This window comes from Rattus rattus, chromosome 16, assembly GCF_011064425.1.
Source record: "Rattus rattus isolate New Zealand chromosome 16, Rrattus_CSIRO_v1, whole genome shotgun sequence".
Lineage (NCBI taxonomy): Eukaryota > Metazoa > Chordata > Mammalia > Rodentia > Muridae > Rattus > Rattus rattus.
In genome coordinates this window covers 32,075,307-32,102,217 of record NC_046169.1, presented here as the reverse complement: position 1 = coordinate 32,102,217, position 26,911 = coordinate 32,075,307, and the positions used below count along the sequence as shown (strand labels likewise).

The following is a 26,911-nucleotide window of genomic DNA, read 5'->3' as shown; positions in this document are numbered from 1 at the left end:
ATGCTTTTAATGTTATATTTAAGAATTCAAAGTCACAGCCATCGGTAATGGTCACACCTCTAATCCCAGCACTCAGGAGGCAGAGGCAGGCAGATCTCTGAGTTTGAGATTACCCTGGTCTACAGAGTGAGTTCTAGGAAGCCAGGGCAACACTGAGAAATCCTATATCAAAAAACAAAACAGAAGGAAGAATCCAAGGTCACAGTGCTGATTTTCCTAGGAGTTTGGTGATTTTAGATTTCCTTGTTTTCTTTTGAGGAGGTCTCACTAAGTAGCTCTGTCTGGCCCAGGACTTAACATATAAAAACCAGGTTGTTCTTAAACTCAGAGATCCACTTACCTCTGCTTCTCAAGTGCTGGGATTAAAAGCATGTACTCCCTCTCAGGTTTCTCTTTTTAAATGTGCGTTTGTGTGTATGGATGCCTGGTGAGGCTAGAAGTAGGAGTTTGATCCCCTGGGACCAGATTTAACAGTAGGTTGAGCTGCCATGTGGGTACTGGACCTGGGTCCTCTGCAAGAATATAGCCTCCCTAGTCCCTTCCACTTGTTTGTTTATTATTTAGTGTGAGGGCACGCAGGCAAGCAGACATGTGCATGGGAATGCCATAGAATGCATGTGGAGGTCAGAGGACAGCTTTCTGGAGTGACTTTCTTTCCACCTTGTGTGTCTGTGGGATTGAACTCAGGTTGTCAGAGGTGACAGTAGGTGCTTTTCCCATCTGAGCCACCCAACCTCCATTTTTCTTTTTCCTTTTCTTTTTAAAGATTTATTTATTTTATTTATGAGTACACTGTAGCTGTCTTCAGACACACCAGAAGAAGGCATCGGATCACATTACAGATGGGAGTTGAACTCTGGAAGAGCAGTCAGTGCTTTTAACTGCTGAACCATCTCTCCAGCCCCTCTATTTAATTCTTTTTTAAAGATTAATTTATTATGTATATAGTGTTCTGCCTGCATGTATGTCTGCAGGCCAGAAGAGGGCATCAGATCCCATTTCATGGTTGTGAGCCACCATGTGGTTGCTGGGGATTGAACTCAGGATCTCTAGAAGCGCAGACAGTGCTCTTAACCTCTGAGCCATCTCTCCAGCTTCCTGTTTAATTTTTAATGAAATCTTTTTTATGTTGAATTGATCACATTTTGGATTTAGCTGACAAGGGTAACCTACCAGTGGCGGTTAGGATCTTTTGTGCATGTGTCTCTCTGTCCTGATAGATACAGGTGCTTGATGAGCATCTTTTGTAGCACTTGGGATTTTTAAGGGATTTGCAGGAAAGTAGACAGACTGGTATGATGACCCTTGAACACCTGCCACTTCAGTACTTAGCAAGTCACGCTGGTCTTGCGTCATACACCGTCTCTTTCCTTCTTCCTGTTACTCTGAAGCAGTGTAGAGGTTATTTCATGTGCAGGTTTTCTTATAGTAATACAGCCAGCATTTTTTTCTTTCTTTCTTTTTTTTTTATTTTTATTTTTTCGGAGCTGGGGACCGAACCCAGGGCCTTGCACTTGCTAGGCAAGCGCTCTACCACTGAGCTAAATCCCCAACCTACAGCCAGCATTTTAAATTATTTTAATTTTTAAGATTTATTTTTATTATTTTGTAATAGGTATGTGTGTCTGCATGTGAGTATGTACACATGATTCCAGGTTCTGGAGGTATGGATGCCCTGGAGCTGGTGTTGTGATGGTTGTAAGTCACCTGATGTGGGTCCAGGGAACTGAACTCTCTCCCTCAGGAAGAACTGGAAGTGCTCTTAACTGCTAAGCTGTTTCTCCAGCCCCACCTCTTTTTTTTTTTTTTTAATGAGATAGTATAAAAAAAAATTTTACTGTGGCTGGTCTGGAACTTTATTTGTATTTTCGTGTACGCTGCGGGTGGTGGGGGTGGGCACATAGACTTAAAGGTGGTCAGAGGGTGATTTGAGGGAGTAAGTTCTCTCCTTCTATGATGTGGGTTCTGGGGATTCAACTGAGGTTGCCAGTAAGTACCCGTACTGGCTGAGACATTGTGCTGGTCTGTCTTTACTGTTTGAGAGTCAGTATTTGTCTCATGTAGAGCCTCTCTGGTTGGAAAATGAGAGAGTCCACAGGTCCACAGTCTGAATGTGTTTAGTGCCAGCATGATGCTACAGGGGGAGTTCTGCATGAAGCGGTAGTCAGAATGTGTGGCCACCTACGGTTCTGCATACCGACACCTTCAGCTTATATGCACAGGTACTCAGGAAATATTAAACCTGGGTCCCATCCCAAGACACCTCCTTATTCTAAAGCCCAGAGAAATTGGAAATCCAAAACCCAAAACCTTTCTATTCCAAGTACCCAATAAGGCTACTTAACTTAGTTGGTATGAAATAGATGGTTGGGTCTAGTGCTAGTGAAGGAATGGAGAGCTGGAATGTACTTCAGTGAGCAGGTGCTTGCATAGCCTGAAACTGGGCACTGGTGCTCTCCTGTAATCCCAGCACTCGGGTGGTAGAAGCTGGAGGACCAAGAGTCCAGGGTTGCCCTCCGCTACATACAAACTTCAGGGCCGACCTGAGATACACGAGACTCATGTCTCCACCCCCACACCCCCTCCAGAGCCCCCAAGACTAAAAATAAGTGGGTCGAGACCCCTTTGGAGCGCCGAATGACCCTCCATTCACTGTAAAGACATGGAAAACACACATGCACATTACGATTCATACTCTGGCCTCTCGGAAAGATCTGCCTGCCTCTGCCAACAGTAAAATTGGATTTTTTTTTTTAAAGAATTTTTTTCAAAGATTTATTTATTTATTATATATAAGTACACTATAGCTGTTCAGACACACCAGAAGAGGGCATCGGATCTCATTATAGATGGTTGTGAGCCACCATGTGGTTGCTGGGATTTGAACTCAGGACCTCTGGAAGAGCAGTCAGTGCTCTTAACCGCTGAGCCATCTCTTCAGCCCCGTAAAATTGGATTTTAAAAATTTTATTTTTTAGTATTTTTAATTTTGTGTGTGTTTTCTTTGGATAATGAGCACGTTAGTGTAGGTGTTCACAGAAGCCAAAGGTGTTGGTGCTGCTGGAGTTGTAGTTACAGGGAGTTGTGAGCTGCTCAATGTGGGCACCGAACAGTGAACCAGCATCCTCTCTGGAAGAGCAGCAGCGCTCCTGACTGCTGAGCCTTCTCTTGACTCTCAGCCCTCTTTATTTACTTCCTTCCTTCTTCCTTCTTTTTTTTTTGAGACTGAGTCTCATTTTGTAGCCTTGGCTGGCCTGAAACTCAACTCAGAAAGGCCATCCTTGTCTTGAACTCAGAGATCCTCCTGCTTCTACTTCCTGGGGTTAATGACACCATATCAAGTGAATATCTTTTTCTTTCTGATATTATAGGATTAAATAATTCCCTTTCCTCCCTCCAAATTCCCCTCCTTCTCCTATTCTCCTTGCTCTTTTTCAAATTTATGACCTTTTTTCATTGTTATTTCATGCATATATGTTTATGAGTATATTCCTAACTATAATCTGATCAGTCTGTCTCTCATATGTATGTTTTCAGGGCTGAGCGTTTGTCATAGATAACCAATTAGTGTACACTTTCCTGGAGAGTGTCTGTCCGTTACTGTCACTCTCAGCATTCCTAAGTTGCTTGCAGTTCTCTGTAAGCCTTGTGGGTTTCTCCCATCCACTTTATGTCTGTCAGTGTTGTCTCCGCTCATGTTACGGCAGTCATGTTGGTGAGACTATGGTTACAGCTGTGTCATTACTAGGAGACACAACCTCACAGCAGACTCCCTGATTCTTTGGTTCTTACAGTCTCTCTACCTTCTCTTCTGCAGTGTTCCTGAGCCTTAGGGGGGGAATTTTGTAGATGTATCCACTGGTTCTGGGCTCCATAATGCTGCATTTTGATTGGCTGTATGTTTCTGTAATGGTTCCTATCTGTCAAAAAGAGAAGCTTCCTGGATGAGGTGTGAGGACTACACCTATCTGTGGGTATAAGAACAAAAATGTCTAGAGTTGAGTTAGGGGTTCTGCTGTTTTAGTAAAGAACCGTAGGGTCCCTAAGCCACGGCTTCACTGGCACTGAGGAGTTGGCCAGGTTTCCAGGACCAGGGTATGGCTTTTCTCTTACTTAGTGGGTCTTAGGTCCAATTCGAGAGTTGTTGGTTACTGCCAAGGTGTGCCACTACTGCACCCCGAGGGTGACCCCACCATGCTGGTCATTGCTGTAGTTCATAGGCATCACAGCTGGGTAGGGTTAGGGTCAGACTGCTGGTTGCTTGCCTCCTTTGTAAGCTTGCATGGTGTCACCGTGACAGCTAGTCTGTCGGGGGGAAGCATTCGGGTCAGTTCCAGCTCAGGTGCCTGTGGGTCCTGCCTCTAAAGTGCATGGTGTCTTCAGCAATAGAGACTGACTTACTGTTTACCTCGGGGTCACCCAAGGGCAGTAGCAGTATATCGTTTGTTTAAAAGTCTTGGACAGCCCTGACCAACAACTCAGAAGAGGGGTTCTCATGTCTGAGTATTGTTTTTTTTTTTTTGGTTAGCATGCCTTTGGCTTTTGGAGAAAGTGTTGTCAGCCCATGAGACAAATACATCGAAACTATGTATGTAATACCCTCTTTCCTCCTCTAATATTTACCTCCCTAAAGATCTTACCATTTCCCTACTATCCCCTCCCTCCCCAATGCTTTTTTTGTTTTTTATTTGTTTTTTTTGTTTGTTTGATTTTTGAGGCAGGGTCTCTGTGTAGTACTGGCTGCCCTCGGATTCACTATGCTGACCAGGCTGGCCTGTGCATTTTAAGTGCTGGGATTAAAGGTGTGTACCACGACACCTGTTTTCAATGGTTCCTTTCCTGTTTTCTGAAGTTACTCCAGAATATGTACTCACACCTGAAGATTTGGAACTAGGCGCCTCAGATGAGAGAGGACATGTGACATTTGTCTTTATGGGTATGGGTTTCCTTACTAAATATGTTTTTTTCTAGTTCCATCTATTTACCCAGCTGGACCCTAAGGAGGAGGTGGCTCTTTTAAAGACAGGTTCTCATATAGTCTAGGCTGGGTGCAAGTTCTCGAATAGCCGAGGCCGGCCTTGAACCCACAGAGATCGAGTGCCTCTGCCTCCCCAGTGTTAGGATTAATGGCATGGGCTACCACGGTCTGTCAAACTGCTTCTGTTTTAAGACTTATGTTTTAAGTGTCTGTGTGTATATGTGTGCAGTGCTTGCAAAGGCCAGAAGAGGATGTTAGATTCTCCTAATCTTAGAGTTACAGGCAATTTCGAGCTACCCCACAATGTTGCTGTAAATAGAATCAGACCTGTGGAAGAACCTTTAATACCGAACCATCTTTGTGGTCCAGACCTTGAACTCCTGATCCTGCTTCTTAGTGCTAGGATTGCAAGTGTGTGTCACTGTACCTGATTTTTGTGTGGTACTGGGGGGAAAACCAGGGCCGGCTACACTTACTAACTCAGCCTGTCTTTTAACCCTTAACTGTAAAGTTTGAAGGGTGCCAGGAAGTTCTTGGGTTGTGATAGGATCCTAAGAGTAAGAACGCATACCCCGGGAACAAAAGCCCGGGCATCGATGAGGTGCGCCTAGCTGCAGCAGGCCTTACTGCACATGGAGTGGGTTGGGTGGTTTGGGTCAAGGTTCACGTCCATCAACTGTGAAACAGGTGGTTGGTCAGAGTCCAGTGCGAAACATTGGACTTGGCTCTTAGCAAGACCTGGGACAAGTTAGAAGTCAGGTTCTTCAGGCTTTTCGATTCTTTTTTTTCCTTCTCTTTTCAAATGGCTCCTGACTGGAATGTACAGGTCAGAGGACAACCTGTGAGAGTTCTCTCTATGAGGACCCAGAGGATAGAACGCGGGTTGTCAGGCTTGGTGGCAAGTGCCTTCACCTGCTGAGGCACTCTGCAGGTGACAAGAACATTTTTACAGTGTGCGAAGCATAGCATTCTAGAATCTCTGGAAGAAATGAGAGGTCATCCAGCCTAAGCCAGGTTTCCTGAGTGAGTGAGGTGAGGAAGACAGTTGGAGAGTGGAGAGACTAGGTAGTGGGCTGCCTTGGAGTTCTGCTAGCCTGCTGCCGTGAGTTGGCAACCCTGCTCTAGGCAAGCTCTTCATTGACTTTTCAAATTTTGACTCAAGTGGAGCGTGTGGTTACTGTATTAAGATGGAATTTCAAAGGCTGGACAGAAGTCCCAGTGCTTAAGGACATTGGCCGCGCATGTAGAGGACCCGGGTTTGTTTTTCAGCACTCACATGGCTGCTTATAATATTCTGTAACACCAGTTCCTGGGGATCAGTGTCCTCCGGGCCCTGTGGGCACCAGGCACATAGAAGGTGCACAGACATGCAGGCAGGAGGGCGCTCAGCTACACGTACATTTAAAACAAAAAAATCCAAAAAACCCAACAACTTTAAAATGGGATTTCAGTTGTGTTCACAACATGTGGAAGAGAAATGTAGGATTCCTTGTTATTTGTGAGAAACTCAATCTTTTCCCTTAGAAGAAGGCTTAGGTTGTGTAGGCTCTATTGAACTAACAGAGGATGGAAAGGATTGGTGGAAACTGTACCAGCAAGGACTGTGCATCGTGGTTTCATTTGTCTTTCTTGTCACTCTCTAAATACAGTCGTGTGTATATAGCGTTTACATTTGACTGGATATTAAATACTAAACAAGACATGTAGGTCATGCAATACCATACAAGTGATTTGAACATCTTTGAATTTTGCTTCTGATGGGATCTCGGACGAATCCTCTAGTTCACTTGAAAATAGTCCTCATTACACGGCACCATTTGGTAGCTGAGTTTATGTTATTTAATGCGGGCTTTGTTTGTCTCTGCAGTGCTGGAACCTGAGCTTAGGACTCAAACCACTAAGCAAGCACACTCGACCACCGAGTGAGCCACCCCAGCCTGGCAGCCGAGTCTTGTGTGCTGTGTCTTTCTAAGGGAGAGGGTGGTAAGGAAAGGCTTGGTGAACAATTCCTGAGTTTTGACAGTGTAGCCCAGGCTAGCTCACTGCCTAAGCTGGGATTACAGCTGTGGACCACGAGGCCTGCCATATCACATGCCAGATCTGACAGAGACGTGGTGTTTAGAAGTCAAAGTGTTTACAACTATCTGATGTTTAAACATTGATTTATTTGTGTGTGTGTGCGCGTGTGTGTGCGTGCGTGTATCTGTGTGGTGTGTGGGTGTGCATGTGTGCGTGTGTGTGTGTGGTGTGTGGGTGTGCATGTGTGTGTGTGCATGTGTGTGTGTGTGTGGTGTGTGTGTGCGTGTGTGGGTGTGCATGTGTGTGTGTGTGTGTGTGTGTGTGTGTGTGTGTGTGTGTGTCCCAGCATACATGTAGTGGTCAGAGGACAGTTTATAGAAGTTGATTCTCCTTTTGTTGTATGGTCCTGGGGATTGAATTCAAGTCTTCAGACTTGTAGCTCGTGCCTTCTGAGCCTTCTGAAAAGCCCTGCTTTCACTTACTTTTGGTAGTTTTTCCTGCAGTTAGTTATAAACACTTAGTTGCTTTTAGAGATGGAGAAAATGAGAGCTGATTGGGGTGTCAGTCAGCTCTGTTGATCCCAAGTGTGTGCCACCACGCCCTGCTTCTAAGAGTATGGCTGCTTTGCGTGCCATTGTCCTTCAGACGCTTACTGGGGTAGGGAGATGAGGTGTGCTCTACAGCCCTGGCTGAGCTCACACCACAGCATCCCACTGCCTCAGCCTCTGAAGGGTGAGTGCAGCCACACACTGCTCACTACACTGTACCAGCTCGGCTGGCTTCACTCTTCTGTTATGCATTTGGTTTTGTTTATTTAGTTTTTAGGGTAAAGGTCTCACTCAGTAGCTCTGGCTGTCCTGGAATTCACTGTGTAGAGCAGGCTGCCTGCTTCTGTCTCCCGAGAGCTGGGATTACATGCATGTGGCACTCCACCTGCCTCACCGGTTTGGGTTTGATAAAACGAGTTGTGTTTCGTCTCCCTCTCTGTGGCAGTCTCTCCCTGGCCTGGTAGCACACAGCCACTGAGATTTCCTGTCACACAGGATGGCCCCTTCCACACTCAGCCTGGCCTGTGTTTGAGTAGAATTAGAAGATTATATTTTATGTTCTCTTTAATTTAAATAAAATGAAGATTGAATTTAACAAAACAATATTTATTAATCTTTGCAGAGGTCGGAACAGTAGCAAAGGACTGCCTCAGCCTACGGTGAGTAACTATATTTAATTGGAAGATATTTAAAGTGTGATTTCTAACTACAGACTCAATAATAAAGCAAAGAATTAAATCTGAAATTGTGCTATCAGTAATCTATCGGTCAGTCAGCTTACTACAAAGCTGTTGATTCTGAGTTGTTTCTCGGGGATGTATGCTTTTCTGTTAACAGTGTTGTGGACTATGTAATGCTGATGTTCCAGGACCAGAGTTTGCAAAGGTCTTAGGTTTTTGTTAGGATTAGTGTGCTGTCTATTTTATTGTCATTTTTTTCTCCTTGGAAAATACCTTCTGGTCTGACATTTTCTAACTTTTACCAGTGAAGTTAAAATAGACACAAAGAACATGAAGTTCCATAGGAGAAGCCGCCATTGATTGGTGGGTTTTTTGTTTGGTTGGGGTTTTTTTTTCTTTTTTTTTTTTTGCTTGTTTGTTTTGTTTTGTTTTTTGATTTTTTGAGATAGGGTTTTCTCTGTGTAATCCTAATTGTTTTGGAACTTCTGTAGACCAGGATGTCCTCAAACTCGGAGAGATCTGCCTGCCTCTGCCTCCTGAGTGCTGAGACTAGGAGTGTGAACCACTGCTGCCTACCTGTTTGTCTTTTGGGCGCTGGGTCTACTATGTAGTCTTGGCTGTCTGGAACTTTCTACGTAGACCAGGCTGGCCTCAAACCCATAAAGATCTGGCTGTCACTGAGTTTGGAAACATGGTTTTCTTACTCAGGTTTTCTTGCTGAGAGTGAGGTGGTCACACCCTCCTGTAGTCCGGCCTGGAATAGTTTTGTTGCCTGATTCAGTCACGTTGAGAGAAGCTGGTTGTGCAAGGTACACCCTGCTCACCACTTCTCTTCTTTATTAGGATATGGGTTGTGAGTCTTTCCTCACTACCCAGCTAGCCTTGGTGCTGGAGCTGAAGCTCGGGCTCTTTAGTGTGTTCGGGGAGCACTTTGCCGTCCAGCTGCTCTCCAGCCCAGCTGTGGTTTAGTTTTACTTAGTGTGGGGCAGTGAGTGCTCCGTAGTGCAGGTATGATAGAGACCTCCATGTGGGGACTGCACTCGGGACATCAAGACATGTGCCTTTACCCACCGAGCCATCACACCAGCCCCTGTCTGAGGTAGTCGGTCAGTTGGTCAGTCACTCTGTGTGTGTGTGTGTGTGTGTGTGTGTGTGTGTGTGTGTGTGTGTGTGTGTGTGTGTGTGTGGTTTGAGACAAAAACTTATATGTATCCTGACTGGCCTGAAAACTTCCTGTGTAGACCAGGCTGGCCTGGAATTCACGTAGATCCACCTGCTTCTGCTTCCGGAATGCTGGAATAAGGTACTTACGGGCATGCCTGGCTGTGCGTGCAGTTGTAAAAGTTGGTAATCCTACAGTCACTTAAGACAGCACATTCCTCTACCTGGCAGCTAGCTGTGCAGAGCACAGACCCTACAAACCTTGATTTGTTTTCTCCAGAGGTTTTTGCTTTCTCACATGGAGGTCTAAGTCTACTGTTTTTGTTTGCTTTATGTCATAATAGTTATTAGTTGGATCTTGTTTGATTTAATTGTTTAAAACTCTACCTTTCTTTTCTTGTAGGGAAACAATGCCACAGTAACCAGCTCTTCTTCGAGCATTGTAATCCAACTTGCAATAATGTTTATTTCTTACACATTCCAGATTTCTTTTGACGGAATCTATGCAAACGTGAGGATGGTTCATATACTTACATCGGTTGTGGTGAGTTACTGGATTATTAGGGATAAATTCTTTTGGGGTGGGATATTACATGGAGTTAAAATGTAGATAATTCTCAACCTAATATTAGTGGGCTAGATGTGATAAAGATGATTTTAAAAGTATATTAGGATGCTATTCAGTTAGTTATAACTCAGCAGTAAAATACTCTTGCTAACCCTCTTGTGTGTAAAATAGTGTTCATAGCTGCTGGTCTTTCATGGAATATTTCGTTATGTAATGGTAGTTGGCACAGAAGTGTGTAGCTTCAGGGTTCAGTTTATATTCACCTTGGAGTTTCGGGTCCTGTGCCGGTAGAGAATTTGGTATAATGTTAATGTGCTGGTTAATATCCGATACAGAATGAGACCTTAGAGAAAGTAAAAGGAAAGCACCGATGATGGGGACCACACTCTTTACTTTTTTAAATTGTATCTTTTAGGGATCGAAATGTGAAGTACAAGTGAAAAATGGAGGTGTATATGAAGGAGTTTTTAAAACATACAGTCCTAAGGTAATTCTTACTAAGTATTAATGAACTCTTCTGTCGCTTCTTGCGAGCGTCTTGTTGAACTGACTGTGGACTTGGCAGCTGAGCTCATGAGATCGAGTGAAAATGTTTTCCTGCTCAACACACTCTCTACCTAATTCTAATAACCACTTGTTTTTCTCTAATAACAAATTCTTACTAGTTAATGACTGGGTTGTATAACTTAAAATATTGTATGTGCATATGATATGCAGCTATTTTCAGACATAGCTCTTGTGAGCTAGAAGAGGGTGTGCAGAGTTATGCGTCCCCTTTAACATTAGTGTGTCTCAGCTACACGGTAGTAAGAACAGCCATTAGATTTGAGGAGTCTTCTATGGTGGGTGTAAGACAGGTCTAAACAGGAGGCCACGGTTACCTGGTTTTCTCAAGATGCTTACTTTAGCCATAGGCTTAAAAAGTAAATGGCTTTGATGAGCTAAATAAATAGCCCTAGAATACTGTTAATCAATGTTTTTAACATTATTAATATTTTTATTTTAGTGTGATTTGGTACTTGATGCTGCACATGAGAAGAGTACAGAATCCAGTTCGGGGCCAAAACGTGAAGAAATAATGGAGAGTGTTTTGTTCAAATGCTCAGACTTCGTTGTGGTACAATTTAAAGATACAGACTCCAGTTATGCACGAAGAGGTAGGCTTGGTTTTCCTCAGTCCAGCAGTGGTGTAATGGGCTCACTCCAGCAGCAGTTCTCCAGAAATCACACAGACTTGGTTTCCCCTCACTTCACACAGGATCTTGCTATGTGGCTCCGGCTGACCTTGAACTCTTGATTCTCCTGCTTTTGCCTTTCTAGTGCTAAGGTTGTAGGCATTTGCCTCAAGACCTGGGAACGAGATTTTCTTTTCTTTTTATTTTTTTATTAGAGGTATTTTTTAGAATATCTTTTTAAAAAAATTAGTAAAAATGGACGTTTTAATGCATTTTTGTTAGAAAATATTTAAAACTTAATTGGAAAATAACGGTACTTTTAGAAGCATAAATATATAATTGCAGTATGCAGTTTTTGAAAAACGTTTTTAGATTTATTTATTTTATGTATCTGAGCATTTTGCCTGAATGTATTTATGTATACCATGGGCATCCCTGGTGCTGTTGAGGTCAGAAGATGTCAGATCCCTAGGAACTGGAGTTGCTGATGGCTATGAGGTGCTCCTCCCTACTGAGCCATCTCTCCAGCCCCAGTGTGCATTCTGTTAACATAATGTTAGCCAGCAGAAGCTCACATCTGTAAGCCTTGGCTTCAGAAGTTCTGTCTGGGCTGCACAGTGGCACCATCTCAAACAGAATGCTATTGTGGGCATGCTTGTGTGTTTTGAGACTTTAAATATAGGTACATACTTATATGTGCGTGTGCGTGTGTGTCTCCAATCTGTTGCAAATATTGACTAAAGAGGGGCCTGTGGGAATTGGTCCGCCATCCATTTGGTAGCCCTGGGAGAGGACTTTCACAACTCTGTCATTAACTAGAGTTATTTTTATGTTTCAGTCCGTGTTAACAGCTGTTTGTGCTTTTGGGTTGAAATTTTCATACTGAAACTCTGAGCACAGAAATTACAGTGTAACCCCCTCACCCTACCCCACCTTTTTTTTTTTTTGAGGCAGGATTTCTCCGTAGCCTTGACTGTCCTCAAACTCTGAGATCTGTCTATCTCTGCCTCCAGAGTGTTGGGATTAAAGGTGTGTCACAACTGCCAGCTGATAAAGCCTTCCTCAACACTGTTCTGCCGTTACTTTTTAGCGGGGGTGGGGGGGTGGGGGGTGGACTTAGGTTTGTGATTCTTGAAGGAAGGAGACAAATGCCCTAGAGCTGCCGCCTTTCGAGTCAGTGTTCCTTATGCTTTGGAAAGATCCCATGTTTTTAAACTTTAAGAGTGACTTTGGTCATCACACAAGGGGGAAGACCAAACTGTGAGTGTGCACACAGCACTCTGAGGAGAGGATTGGCCGTAGCAGAAACAGCAGTTATTGGCTGCTCTCCTGTGTTTGCAGTGTGCTTGTTTTGGAAGAGCTGTGGACCAAACTACTGCATGCTAGCTGATCATGATACTGTGTACCCCGCCAGGCCCCTTTGAGTTGTTTTCAGTGCTGGACCTCCACCCGATGGCCTTAACATGTGCTAGAGAAGCCCTACTACTGAGCCCAGCCCCAGCTCTGATGCTCTGTTGTTGGCTTAGTCATTCTTACCCCTGCTCCCTTCACCCATCACCCCCACCCCACCCTGTCCCAGAACCCCCCAGGCAAGGTCTCTCTCTGTGTGTAGCTCTGGCTCTCCTGGAGCTCACAGAGGTCCAGCGGACTTCACCTCTGGGGTGTGCACTCTGCCCTGTGCTCTCTTGTAGTCAGGACTGGCCTCCAGTGATAAAGCTTCTTGTCCCTACTCCCTTGAACTGGGATTGCAGGAGTATTCTAGCATCGCTGGTCCTGGGTAGTGTCAGGGATTAAACCCAGCCCATGCAAACTGTGAGCATCTAACAGCTGAGCTACATCTCTAGCCTGGTCCTTTATTACTCATATATGTGTTCATTTATCTTGACATAGGAACTTGGCTTTTAAGTCGTTCTGTACCCCAGATTTGATCCTGTTATCTCAACCTTTTTGAGTCGTGGAGTGTGACCATTGCCTGGCTGTTTGTTTTATGGTTCTGGGGTTGTGAATCCATAGCCTTGAACATGCTATTGTTTAAAATTTCAATGGTGAATTGGCGTTTTCTGAATATGGATCAAAAAATATATATATTCTTAGATAATTTTTGCTCTGCGTTTTAAAATTCCTTTTGAAAGCAGTGGTTTTATTTTATTGCGATAGTGTGTCTTCATTTCTCAGGTGGCTTAGGATCTCCTGCCAAGAAAATTCAGATGACAGTAGCAGCTTTCAAATGTCCAGGGTACTCATGGAGGAAGGGCACTTTACTGTGTAGTGATGGTTTAATTTCTTAAAAGACATGAGTTCTGAAGTAATTTCAAGCATTTTGTAGAAAACCAGGTATGAAGGGAGGAGGGCATAGAGGCAGGCAGATCTGAGTTTGAGGCCAGCCTGGTTCTCAGAGTGAGTTCCAGGACAGCCAGGGCTACATAGAAAAACGAAAAGCGAAAAAGAAAAATGCCCACAGTGGTCTAGTTAATTACCCAGTTGTATTTTTCTGTGCTGGGAATGAGCGCAGGGCCTCTGCATACTAAAGACAAGCTCTGCTCGTCTTCAAGGATTTGGGATCCTTGAGCCAGAATCCTCTGCCAGGTACACATGGAGGCCAGGTCACCGTTGGGTGGTGTTCTTCAGAGCTATCCCTTGTTTTGAGACAAGGTCTCTTGCTAGGACTAGGTGCTCACTGATTAGGCTCGACAACAAACTTTGGCGAATGCCTATCTTGGCCTCCTCAGTTCAGGAGTTATAAACACACAGCCACACGCTGTGCATGGCTTCTATACAGATGCTAGAGATTGAAGTTGGGTCTTGGATCTGTATTGATTTGACCGAACCCTCTTCCTAGCTCTGTGTCAGGTCTGTGTGTGCACACATTGTATGTCCATAGCAGTTGCTATTGTTTGTTTGTTTGTTTGTTTTCAAGGCAAGGCTTTCCTGTGTAGCTCTGGCTGTCCTGGAACTCCCTCTGTAGACCAGGCTGGCCTTGATCTTAGAGATCCATCTGCCTCTGTCTCCTGAGTGCTAGGATTACCATTTTTTGAGAGTAAAGTGTTGCTATGGGGATGTTGCTTAAGTGTAGAAGTTTCAGTTACTAATTTGGCATGTCTCATTAACCAAATAAATTAAGATAATCAGTGCTGCATTAAAGGAAGTGGTCTATATTAGAGATTTACCTTATGGCTTTTTAGTTTCCTGGAGTAAAGGAAGATTGAATTTAACCAGTGCTTACTAGTTGTAGTTAGATACAAAGGGACATTTTCCAAGCGATCAGCCCTCCTTTTGCTGTATTCTAATTTACAAAAAGTCAGCTTATGGAATGGAGAGTAACTCAAGAATTTAAGAGCACTGACTGCTATTCCAGAGGATCTGGTTTTGGTTCCTCACATCTAAATGGTGGCTCATAAGCATCTGCAACTCCAGTTTTAAAGATACAGCCCCCTCTTCTGGCATCCTTGGGCACTGCACTCACATGCACAGACATAAGCAAGAAACTCCCAGCCAAACCACCCTGCCTGTGGTTCTGGGCATATGTAGTATATGAGGACTAAGCCCTTAGTCTGGAGGAGTGCCTTAGCTGTGTGCCTTGAAGGCACATGCTTTTTGCCTTTTTTTTTTTTTTTTTTTTTTGGTCTCAGGGTTAACCAGTATCTTGCAGAGTTTTTGCTGATACACGAATGTGGTAGGCCTTGGTCGGAGATTGACTAGTCGGTGGTACTTTGGCTTCATGAATGCAGACGGAGATGACGTCCCCTGGAGCTTCTGTTTTCATCATTTCTCCTTAACACCACTGTCAGGATCTTGAGGTTTCGAGGCATAGTGACTCCATTTGCTATTCCACTATTCAGGATACTGAGGCAGGAGACTTCCATGAGTTCAAGACCAGTGAGATCTTATCTCAAAAAGCAAAAAAAAAAAAAAAAAAAAAAACAAAACAAAAAAAAAAAAACAAAAAAAAAAAACCAAAAACCAAAAACAAACCAACTGACAGTGCTGGAGCAATAGCTCTGTGGTTAAGAGCACTGGCTGCTCTTCAAGAGGAATCAGGTTCAATTCTCTATACCCACATGAGGGCTTGAAACTGCCTGTAACATTACTTCTAGGAGATCTTACTCCTTCTAGGATCAGCCTACACCCCCCCCCCACACACACCCTGTGATGGTTTGAATATGTGGCCCAGGGAGTGGCACCCTTTGGAGGTGTGGTCTTTCTGGAGGAAGTGTGTCACTGTGGACATGGGTTTTAAGATCCCCATCTTAGCCATCTGGAAGCCAGTCCTAGTGGCCTTCAGATGGAGATGTAGAACTCTCAGCTTCTCCTGTACCATTTCTGCTTGGATGCTGCCATGTTCCCACTTTGATGATAATGGACTGAACCTCTGAACCTGTAAGCCAGCCCCAATTACATGTTGTCCCTCTAAGAGTTGCCTTGGTCATGGTGTCTGTTCACAGCAATGAAACCCTAACTAAGACTGATCCCCGAGAATTTTTATTTAAGAAAATAAAAAGCAAAAAATCCCAGCAGCAGCACCAGTGGGAAACGTGTTTGAGTGGAAGGCATGAGGTCCTAGGTCAGTCACCAGTGGGGAAGGGAAAGTCATGGAACAACCAAGCTGAAGCTGCAGCACTTTAAGGGCTGGTCAGATGGCTCGAAGGGAAAAGTGTCTGCTGCTGGCCCTGGAACCCACACGCTGGAGGAGAACCAACTCTACAAGCTGCCCTCTGATCCCACATGCATCACACTCTCCTGACACAACCAATGCATTCAAATAAAAACAACCCAAATTCTGTTTCAAAGGAAAAATCAGTTGAGCATGGTGGTTTACCTTTAGCCCTTGGGAGACAGGAACAGAGGTAGGCAATCTTCCCAAGTTCAAGGCCAGCTTGGTCCACATAGTGAGTTTGAGGATAGATAAGATTACATAGTAGAGACTGTTAAAACAAGTTTTTAGTTTTAAATTCTGTTTATTGGTATGTGGGCTTACGGAGGGTATTGGATCCCTAGACCTAGAGTTAAAGGTGATTGTGAGCCATCCGGTATGTGTAGGTCTCTAACTTTTACTCTTAACTGTTGAGCCGTCATCTCTAGTCGTCAGGTCAGGGCCTGTTGTGGTTTCTATAAACTTTTTACTGTCATCACGAGTTTCTAAAGTGGGCATGGTTTTTATCTACTTGTTATTGGGTAAGAAAACAGACGCATCTGAGTATGTGGACAAGTAGTGACAGAGCCCAGTTCTTTAACCCTAACTCGCATCCGTCCTCCCGTTGTGTTGTAGTGATGAACACCGAAATGACTGTTCAGCTCTTTGTTAACACCAAGAATACGTCACAGAAAAGCAAAGGCTAAAGCACGGTGGAGACACCTGTCATCCTAATTTTGCAGAGGCTGTGGCTGGAAGGTCATAAGGTCAAGGTTATATCACAATATGTATACATTGAGTTCTAGGTCAGATTGGTATAACTGACAAGACCCTGTCTCAAAACCACAACAAGAACAACCAAAACAAAGCCATTGCAGGTAGCATAAGGTACAGATTATTGTGTGGTTCCGGTTCCCTCTTTTTCTTCTTTTCATGTCTGGCTTTTGTAGGGAAAAAGAAAATCATTTTTTTTTTTTTTTTGAGACATGGTCTTACTATGTAGAACAGGCAGGACTCACCACTCCTGCTAACTAAACCACAAGTAAACTTAATGTGACTTTTGAACCCTGATACACACTTTATTTATGTCAGTGTGTTGTTTTAAAATGTATTGTGTGTGTGTGTGTGTGTGTGTGTGTGTGTGTGTGTGTGTGTGTGCGCGCGCGCGCGCGCGCGCGCGCGCGCATGCATACAGCTTGATGTGCAAGTGGAGCTCAGAGGGCAGCTTGTGGAAGCCTGTTCTCTCCTTCTACCGTGTGGTTCCTGAGGTTCAAATTCAGGTTGCCAGCTTCGGTGGCCCTGTTTGGAAGCTTGATTTCAACATATTTTAGAGTCATTGTTTCCACACTAGGGATTCAGAGGCAGGCAAATCTGAGTGTGAGGCCAGCCTGGTCTATAGAGTGAGTTACAAAATAGCCAGAGATACACACAGAAAAACCCTGTTAAGCACTAAGCTATCTTCTTTTTTTTTTTTTTTTCCCGGAGCTGAGGACCGAACCCAGGGCCTTACGCTTGCTAGGCAAGCGCTCTACCACTGAGCTAAATCCCCAACCCCTAAGCTATCTTCTTTAGCTCCTAATTTTTTTTTAAGATTTATTCATTTATTATATATAAGTACACTGTATTATATATAAGTACACTTCAGACACACCAGAAGAGGGCATCGGATCTCTTTACAGATGGTTGTGAGCCACCATGTGGTTGCTGGGAATTGAACTCTTTAGCTCCTATTTTTAAGAATAATTTTTATGGGGGCTGGAGAGATGGCTCAGAGGCTAAAAGCACTGGCTGCTCTTCCAGAGGTCCTGAGTTCAATTCCCAGCACCACATGGGAATAATGTGTTGTGATGCCTTCTTCTGGCACACAGGTGTACATGCAGATAAAGCACTCATATACATAAACAAATCTCTAAAAAAATAATTTTAATGTGCACGGATTTTTGGCCTGCATATATATTTCTGTATCATGTGTGAAACGAGTTAGAGACAGTTGTTAGCTGCTGTGTGTGCTGTGATTTGAATAGGGTCCTCTGGTAGAGCAGCTAATGTTGCATTGTGTCCTTTGTTTTGATGACCTCCCTGTGTGTTGGATTTATATGGCTTCTCTCTTGCTTGTCTCTGGTGCTTTACTGCTTTGTGCCTTTGTGTGGCCTTAGCCAGCCAGGATAGCAGGTCAGCAGATGGACCCAGTAGTACACAGAGTTGGATTGTAACAGCACTGTGTCTCCTCACTCATGTGTTGGCTGTCGCTGCTGTTCTGTGGAGCCGGAGGTCAGTCAGCCTTAATAACCGACAGCAGGCCCTGCAGATATACCTCTTCTGGCCTTTGACGGGGAAGCTTGCCAAGCCTTAGCCCAAATCATTCTTCCTTCCGCATTGGAGCTATTTAGAGGTGATGTTTTAAAAGAGCTACATGATGTTCTGGTTTGGTGCAATAGCAGAACATGCTTTGAGTCTAATCTCACATTCAGCACCAATGCTTGGCTCTAGTATGACACGTATCGTCTCATTCAGCCTCTTACTTATGACCACTCCGACTGGAGGCCGCCCAAAGAATCACTGTGGTCACTAGACACCACATTCATAAGAAGTAATGAGCAAGGGGTTTGTCGGGAATGACCTCTGGAGTAACTACAAACACCTACCACTTACTCCTCCTTTGCACATTTGATTCTCTTTTCTCTGGCATTGTGGAGGGATCAACAAACCCACTTCTCCATTTGTTTGCCCACAGCGCTCTTACCCCTCTCCAATCTTTCATTTTGCTTTTACTTATTTTAAATGTATGTTGTGTGTGTGTGTGTGTGTGTGTGTGTGTGTGTGTGTGTGTGTGTGTGTGGTACTGTGTAGAAGGAAGAGGATGACACCTGTGAGCTCTGGGTGTTGAACTCAGCCTGTTAGCCATGGGCCATCCTCTCGGGCTTTTATACCACTTGTTTCTGGACTCCGCACTCTACCTACGTACTACTGACTCCTTCAGTTCTGCCTGCAAATTATTCAAGTCCCCTTTCCCTGAAAAGAGTCCCCTCCCTGCCCCCCGCCCCATACAAACAGTCCTACCTGAGGTGTGTGGACCCTCCATTCAGCAGGTCCTCTGGGCCTCGCAGACTCGGGCCACCCTGAGACTGTTTGGATTACCAGCGCCTGCATCTGCTTTCCTGATCCATCTCTGTTTGTGACTCTTCCTGGCTTGTCTCCCTCCTTTATACTGCTCTCTCACATGCCCCTACCCAGTGCCCACGCTACTACTCTGAGGCCAGGTTGTATAGGGTGATGGTTTTCTCATTATAGTCTGAGGTCTTAAATCTGAGTAATGTCTTACTCTGTAGCCAAGGCTATCCTTGGATTTGCTGTGAACTCTTTGCAATTCTCTTGTCTGAGCCTCCTCAGTAGTAGGATTACAGGCATGAGCCACCATGTCTCTTTTTTTGTGGGTTTTTTTTTGTTTTGTTTTGTTTTGTTTGTTTGTTTGGGTTTTTTTGGTTTGGTTTTGTTTGTTTGGTTGTCTTTTAATCTTTTAAAAATTCTCATTATCTACCACAGTCTCTTGCTTGGCACATAGCAAATAGGCTCATAATGTTTTTGAATTCATGACATTTAGTATCCTAAAACTTTTGGGGGGTGTGTTTCAAGTATATTTTATTGGTATAAAACCAAAATATGGTGATGTGATTTTCAGAATTATGTGATAAAGACTGTTCCCTTGCAGTCTCTTTACTATAGAGAGGAAAATGCTAACTCTCAAAAAAGTAAACAGTCAGTGATATTTGTTACAGCTTCTGTAAAAAACTGAAAAGCAGAGAAGGACTTCTCAAACCATTTCTTTAATCTTCTCCTGATTCTGCTGAAAGTCACCAACCACTACTTAAACCTCCACCTTCCTGGTGGCCTCTCAGCCTCCCAGGCCACTTAGGCAGGAGCCGCAGAGTCTGTGCAGTTGAGCCACAGCGGCTGTGCTTGCACTAACAGCAGCCTCACTTCTTGACTTGTGTGCTCACAAGGTTAACACTGTCCTTCATCTCTATATAAAAAGTCATCCCAGAGTGACCTCAGAGCATCACTCAAAGCTACAAAGCACACAATAGCTAGTTTTGTTTAAAATATTTGTATCCCGAGTTCCCATTTTTCTAAAAAAGAGAAAGCCCAAAGTTACATAGTGTGAAAGCCACTCTCAACAAGGCCCCAGGTGACCGAGAGCCATGATGGTTGTGTAGCTATGGAACAGATCTTCCTCCTTCACCTCATTACACCTCCTCAGTATAAAGTTCCCAGGAACTATTGGTCGCAGCCAATCCCCCCATTTCCAAAGAAGCCAAATAAGGGGACACTGGGAAAAATCTTTCTAATGCATCGGCCTCAACATTTCCCTTGGCTCTGTAGTACTGAAAGCCTTGGCCGACACACGCAGACATGAAGCCAGTGGTGTTCTGTTCAAGGACGTTGGCTGCTTTGAGGTGCTGGGCAGCAGCCTCAGAGGTCTTGGCATTGTTTACACCCTCTCTGAGGAGAACTGTGGCACTCTGGATTTGGTGCCCACTAAATGACAGCCCAGCCACACCTGTAGCATCAATATCCAGGAGTTCTTGTCACAAGTCAGTGAAGACAAGATGGCATTCACAGCTGAAAGTGCTGGCTGCCAACGCAGGTACTGCCTGCTCCCACAGTACAGCAGTTACAGTCAAGGACAAGGACCACGGGAGTTCAGGGTTACCCAGAAGACCCACTTCAGTAAGCTGATGTCTTTCAAGTGTTAAATTCTTGGGATCCTTAATAAAATGAAAGGGTTGAATTTCTATTCCTTCAATTTGAGGGAATAATAAAGCAAAACAAGATTCTCCAGTTTCTCTTTCCTGAGGCCGATTGCTGCCTGATCCCATTGGAGTCACTACGATTCCCAGGGTCACAATCCCAAGGACCTGACACTGCTTGGGGAACAGTTTCTCCAGGGCAGTTCTTTTCCTTGCTCTTTTATGGCCACGCCACTCCTCCAGGCTGATTAAAGTCAGAATCTGCCATGTAGAGAACCGTTCATGGAGATCGGTCTTGGTGGGTCTGCAGCACTACGCTCACTCCCTCCACTGGCAGCACACTCTGGCTACCCGAAGCAGTGGTTTGGCTGCAGGAAGGTAAGCACGTGCTCCACCACCTCCGCAAGGTTACCCAGCACATAGGGGCCTCGCGGATCTGTGGAGGAGGAGCCGCCACTGCCTGCTGGCTCCCTGCCTCATCTACCAGCCCAAAAGCCCTATGGAGGCTCAGGCACCCAAGTGGCCAGTGCACCCCTAAAACATTTTTAAAGAACCACAACTCTATATGAAGACTAGGAGATTAGGGCTGGAGAGACTCAGTGACTGTAGTGCATGCTGCACCACCACAGAGACCTCAGTCTGGATCCTACCCCAGTATGACAAGCCAGAGGGTCCAGCACTGTAGAGTGAGACAGGATTGCTGGAGCTTGCTGGCCTCCAGCCTAGTGGAGAAACGCCAAGCTCCAGATGCAGGGAGGGACTCTTTGTCAGAGGAGGAGGCTGAGGAACACTCTGCTGCCTGCTGGCTGCTGCAGGAGTGTGTACCCCCTCCCATGTGCTCACACACGTAAACCCCTAAAGTAAGTGGAACTAGCCAAAGATGGCTACAAATGTCTCGCTGTGTTCTTGTTACTCTGTTTATGGCTCTGGACAGCACAGTGAGATGTAGGGGTCTCTTCGTCTTTTGAGAACCTTTGTGAAGCTTTTTCACTCAGTGGAACTACAAGCAAACTTGTACATTTAAATACCACTCAAGAGAATACAGACGCTTGTGGAAATAGTCACACAAATGAACTATTAGCTGGATGTGACCAGAAAGCACTTGCTAAAGTGACTTTCAGACATTCAGAAAGTACAGAAGTTATCTTCTGTATGCCCAGCAGCATGTTGTGTCACAGCCTTCTGGGGTGACACAGCACACCTGCATGACTATCACAGCACTGAGGTTCATGAACCAACCAGTCTCGTTGGGGTTCCTAGTGGGAGAAGTTACCTAAAAGGATTAGAAATAACTCAAAAAAGCAGCTGCACCCCAGAAAGCCCACCCCAGCATGGGCAATAGCACATGAACTGCAGCCCTGGGGCTTTTTGTGTTGCTCCAGACAGTTGTGCTTGTTAGCTGTGTGCCTAGCAACTTTTTAGTAGGGTCCTCAAGAATCTTGCACATCCTCATCCATGTTTCTCCCCCAGTGTATAACCGTCATAGTAAACTTTCTATCTCTGAAGAGATACCATGACCATGGCAGCTCTTGTAAAAGCAAGTAAACATTTAACTGGAGTTTGCTTACTGTTTCAGAAGTTGAGTCTCTTATGATCATGGATCATGGTGGGGAGCATGGCAGCACTCAGGCAGACATGGTGCCAGAGAAGGAGCTAAGAGCTCTGCATGAGGGGTTGGGGATTTAGCTCAGTGGTAGAGCGCTTGCCCAGGGAAGCGCAAGGCCCTGGGTTCGGTCCCCAGCTCCAAAAAAAAAAAAAGAAAAAAAAAAAAAAAAAAAAAAAAAGAGCTCTGCATGAGGATCTGTAAGCAGCAGGGAGAGCTGACCCTAAGCCTGGCCTTTTGTCTGCTGGTTTGTGAGGACCCCCTTTCCTCTGGCAGGCATAGAACTCTGGCAGTTCAGGGCATTAAGAACAAGAAAGGGGCTTTTCTGGGCCTGGCAGTGCCCAATAGTACTAGAAAAGGCACGATGGCCTAACTGGTTTTTACATATTTCATGTAAAATACTACACTTCTCTGTTCGTACGTGGGCCTGGGTGCTATGGCAGCTGTAGAGATGTCCGAGGACTGTGTGTGGGAACTAATTCTGAGTGCCCTGCAGCAATAAAAATGGTATTGTGTGGTGGTCGGTACCTTCAATCACCGAGCCCTCTTACTGGGGTGGGTATTAGCGTCTGGTCTCTCACACCCATGGGTGCTCCTATATTCCAGACTACTTGCTGTGTAACCCAGGATGATCTTGAGTTTCTGATCCTGATTCCATCATCATGATGTTCCCAGGGTTCACTATAGCCGTCTGACTCAGTGCGGAGCGTCCAGCTGAGGGGTTTCCAGATGATAGACAGGACTTTAATAGCTCAGCACTACCCACTTTCCTTTCCCTGACCGGGTTCAGTACCCAGCCTTGCAAAAAACAATAATACTAAATAAATAAAAACATTATTGAAGGGCTGGAGAGATGGCTCAATGGTTAAGAGCACTGACTGCTCTTCCAGAGGTCCTGAGTTCAAATCCCAGCAACCACATGGTGGCTCACAACCATCTGTAATGGGATCCGATGCCCTCTTCTGGTGTGTCTGAGAGCAACAGTGTACTCATAGACATAAAATAAATGAATAAATATTAAAAAAAAACCATTTTGAAGTAGATTTGGTAAATTGGAGATTTTTACAGTGGTTTGAATTGAAATATTTAGTATTGTAGTGTGTGATCAGTTCTTAGTGATCTTGTGATTTCTGAAGAGAAGAGCGTCATGTTTGTATACTGATGTGACGCCAAAGGTGCTGTACTTCATGCGTTAACAAAGAGAAGAGGCGAATGTTTTCTTCCGTAGCAACAGGGAGGACATGCCTTCTGAGACATGAAAGTGCAGTAGAGACAGAAAATAGAAAACCCCAGACAGGGGGTTGGAGATTTAGCTCAGTGGTAGAGCGCTTGCCTAGCAAGTGCAAGGCCCTGGGTTCGGTCCCCAGCTCCGAAAAAAAGAAAAAAAAAAAAGAAAGAAAACCCCAGACAGACTTGATTTATGTCTCAGTGTGCATGTGCACAGTAAAGGTAAGACTTCACATCTAGACGAGCATGTCAGTCATTGGCCAGCAGTATTGGATAGCATTTAGGAGAGATTAGCTTTCTGTTTCCCATGATTTCAGCACAGTATAGTGTAAGACAGCAAGCAGTGAGGTGCAGACACACGCTACAGCACACCTGGCATCTGAATAATTTGAAAGAAGAGCCTTATTGGCATGTGTTTGGTTGCCAGGTCAACATATTGGAAGAGAGAGACCCTTAGTTAATGTCTTCCATCAGTTTGGCCCTTGGACATCTCTATGGGCATTTTTTTGTTTGCTGATTGGAGAAAGATCAATCCCTCTCTGGGGAAGTGCGACCTCTGGACAAGTGGCTGGGCTATGCAAGGCTAGCAGACGGCAAGCCCAGAAGCAAAGCACAGGCGCCCTTCCACCACAGTGCATGCTTCAAGCTCATGCCTTGAAGTCCTACCTCGGGCTTCCTTTGTGGTGGTCTGTAATCTGTGGGAGGAACCAAGGCACTTTGAAGTAGCAAACTGTATTTTTAAGGAAAACAGCATGCTGGTGTTGGCTTAGGTTGATTCTTTCCAGACACTGTTTGAAGTGGTTTAGTCCACATTAAGTCCTAAGAAGAGGGCTATGGGAGATGGTAAGATGGCTCAGCCGGCAGAGGCAGCTAGTACCAAGCTGATGACCTGAGCTCATCTCTGAGGCTACATGACAGAGGGAGAGCCGTGCTCCAGGGCACATATGCTCACCCGCTCCCACCACCTGCCCTGCAGATACTTAAGTTTGAACCTTTTTATTTTATTTTATTTCTTTGGTGTATGGATAAAATGATTTGGTTGGTGTCAGTTGATTTGCTTTGCTCCTGGCCATAAAAGCTTAATAGGGTCTTCTGCTCTTTAACCCTGTCGGGTGGCATCTGCAGAAGGCCCTGTTTCCTGAGCACACTGCCCAAGGTGCCTCCCTAGGCTGCCTTCCCTCCCTGTGCTCGGAGTGCAGTGCTGCTGCTGCTAAGTCATGCCTTTTTTTTTTTTTTTTTTTTTTTTTTTTTTTGGAGCTGGGGACCAACCCAGGGCCTTGCGCTTCCTAGGCAAGCGCTCTACCGCTGAGCTAAATCCCCAACCCAAGTCATGCCTTTTTTAAAAAATATTTTTTACTTTTAGATTTATTGTGTATATGTTTGTGATCCTATATGAGGCCAGTGTGGAATCTCCTGGAGCTAGCGTTCGAGAAGGTTGTGGAACTGTCAGATACAGACATGAGAACTGAGCTCATGCCCTCTGAAAGTATATGAGGTGCTCTTCACCGCTGCACTGTGTCCCTTGCCCTGGAAGCTAGGATTCCAGAGCAAGGTCTCCACCAACCCTTTTGATTCTTCTTTGCCTAGAGCTCTTATCTCTTCATTGTGTGATCACAATAAAAGAATAAGTATTGTTCTGGCTAATATTGTTTTGTAATCTAAGGGTCAAGGCATTTTCTGCATGGTTAGGTTGTGAATGGATCTTGACAAGAGAAAACCCACTGTTTCTTCTCCCCATGGATTTTGGTTAGTTTCTTGTTGCTATGATGAACCTGATAGATTGCAGGGGGATTAGCCTGACTCATGGTTTCAGAGCCCACAGACTGTGGCTCCTTGGTTCATGAGCTTTGAAGAACAGTGGGTTGTGTGATGGTTGGGGGCCTTACCTCTAGGAGACAGACAGAAAGCAGAAGAGACCAATCAGGGTACCATACAGGGCAAGGACATCAGCGCAGAGACCCACTCCCTCTAATTAAGCACTGCCTCCAGGTAATGCCATCATACGGTAAATACATCAAGGGGTTAACTGGTTTCACTTCCAGCCCTCAGGAGAGAAATCTCTGGAAATGGACTTGCAGACCTGTACAGAGATATTTACTGACCACAATGGTATTTCCTAATGTAGTCAGTTCATTACCGAGTCAAAGCAGGGCGCTGTCAGATGCTATCCGTTTGAATCTGTACATCTGCAGTCCTATGTCTGCATCACTCAATGCCATTTCCCCGGCGTTCTTTTCTTGGTGTCTCCTCCAAAATTTGATTTCATATGTTTATCATTTTAAGAAACTTTGAAGCTTGTCCTTTTGAAGTTTTTTTGGGGGGGGGGCAGGTCTAAGCCATGTACCCTAGGATAGCCTAGGGCTCCATTTCCTTCACTGCGTCTGTCAGGAGCTGGGATTCTGGTTCACTGCCCTGCCATTAGTTAATTTTTCTTTTGCCTCTCCCCTCCTTTTCTCTCCCCTCCCCTCTCTTTTCTTCTTGAAATTGTGTATTTTGGTATAGGGTCTGTGTGTGTTCCTGGTGAATCTGAACTTGCTATATATACCAGGCTGGCCTACGTCTGCCTCCTAAGTGCTGGGGTACCACACTGCAAGAGTTCCTTTTGTTTCCTTCTTTCCTTCGTTCGTTTGTTCTTTTTGGATTTTTTTCTTTTAAAGAATTATTTACTTATGTATAAGAGTACACTGTAGCTTTCTTCAGACACACTAGAAGAAGGCATCAGATCCCATTACAGATGGTTGTGAGCCACACCATGTGGTTGCTGGAAATTGAACTCAGGACCTCTGGTGGAGCAAACTCACTTAACCACTGATGTCTCTCTAGCCCCTCCTTTTTGAGTTTTGATTTCTCTAGACAGGGTTGCTCTGTGGCTGTCCTGGAACTCACTCTGTAGACCAGACTGGGAACTGGCTCAGCTTTTTTAATTTTTTTTTTTTTTTTGCTTTAGCAAAAATTATATACCCCATCCAACCCCTCCAAAGTTCCTTTCACCTGTTTTTCTTTGGTTTCTTACCTATGAAAGTTTAGACTGTGGAGGTTTTTATTCCTGTCCTTTTGTGCCTTTTATATGCTTATGTTTTTGTTTATCTGAGACAAGGTCTCATCTGGCCCTGGCTGGCCTGGAACATGGAACATAGACCAGGCGGCCTTTGGACGCTGCAGGTGCTGCAAGCATATGTGAAGGCAAACACTCAAACATATAGAATAGAAAATGAATTTCCGATTACACGTTGAAACATATAAAATAAAAAATGAATTTCCGATTACACGTTGTTGTACTGTGTGCCTGCTTCTATTCAGAGCTGCGGTGTCTTGTTCCTGTGCCAGTGTAGTAAGTTGAATTTAAATGTTTTATGGATTTATTCTACATGTATGAATTTGCCTGCATGTATATACCTTGTGTTCTTGAGGTCAGAAGAGGGTATTGATACCTGGAACTAGTTACAGATGGCTGTCTCAATGTGGGTGCTAGGACTTGAACCCAGGTCCTCTGATAGAGAAACTAGTACTATCCCTCAAAATAGATACTCTTTTTTTTTTTTTTTTTGAGATGGGGTCTCACTGGTGTCTCTGG

General features: G+C 44.6%; 1 protein-coding gene and 1 pseudogene across 8 annotated transcripts in view; one reads left to right on the top strand and one right to left on the bottom strand.

The window, feature by feature from the left end:
- Atxn2 (ataxin 2) overlaps window positions 1-26,911 on the top strand; it is a 93,895-nt gene that overhangs the window by 20,559 nt on the left and 46,425 nt on the right. For all 8 annotated transcript variants that reach the window (XM_032887100.1, XM_032887107.1, XM_032887105.1 and 5 more), the window contains exons 2-5: window positions 8,168-8,204; window positions 9,871-9,930; window positions 10,370-10,441; window positions 10,961-11,111. In XM_032887100.1, the coding sequence (XP_032742991.1) occupies window positions 8,168-8,204; window positions 9,871-9,930; window positions 10,370-10,441; window positions 10,961-11,111 (320 nt within the window). The remainder of the gene's footprint in view (window positions 1-8,167; window positions 8,205-9,870; window positions 9,931-10,369; window positions 10,442-10,960; window positions 11,112-26,911) is intronic.
- On the bottom strand, window positions 19,931-21,954 carry LOC116885833 (annotated as a pseudogene).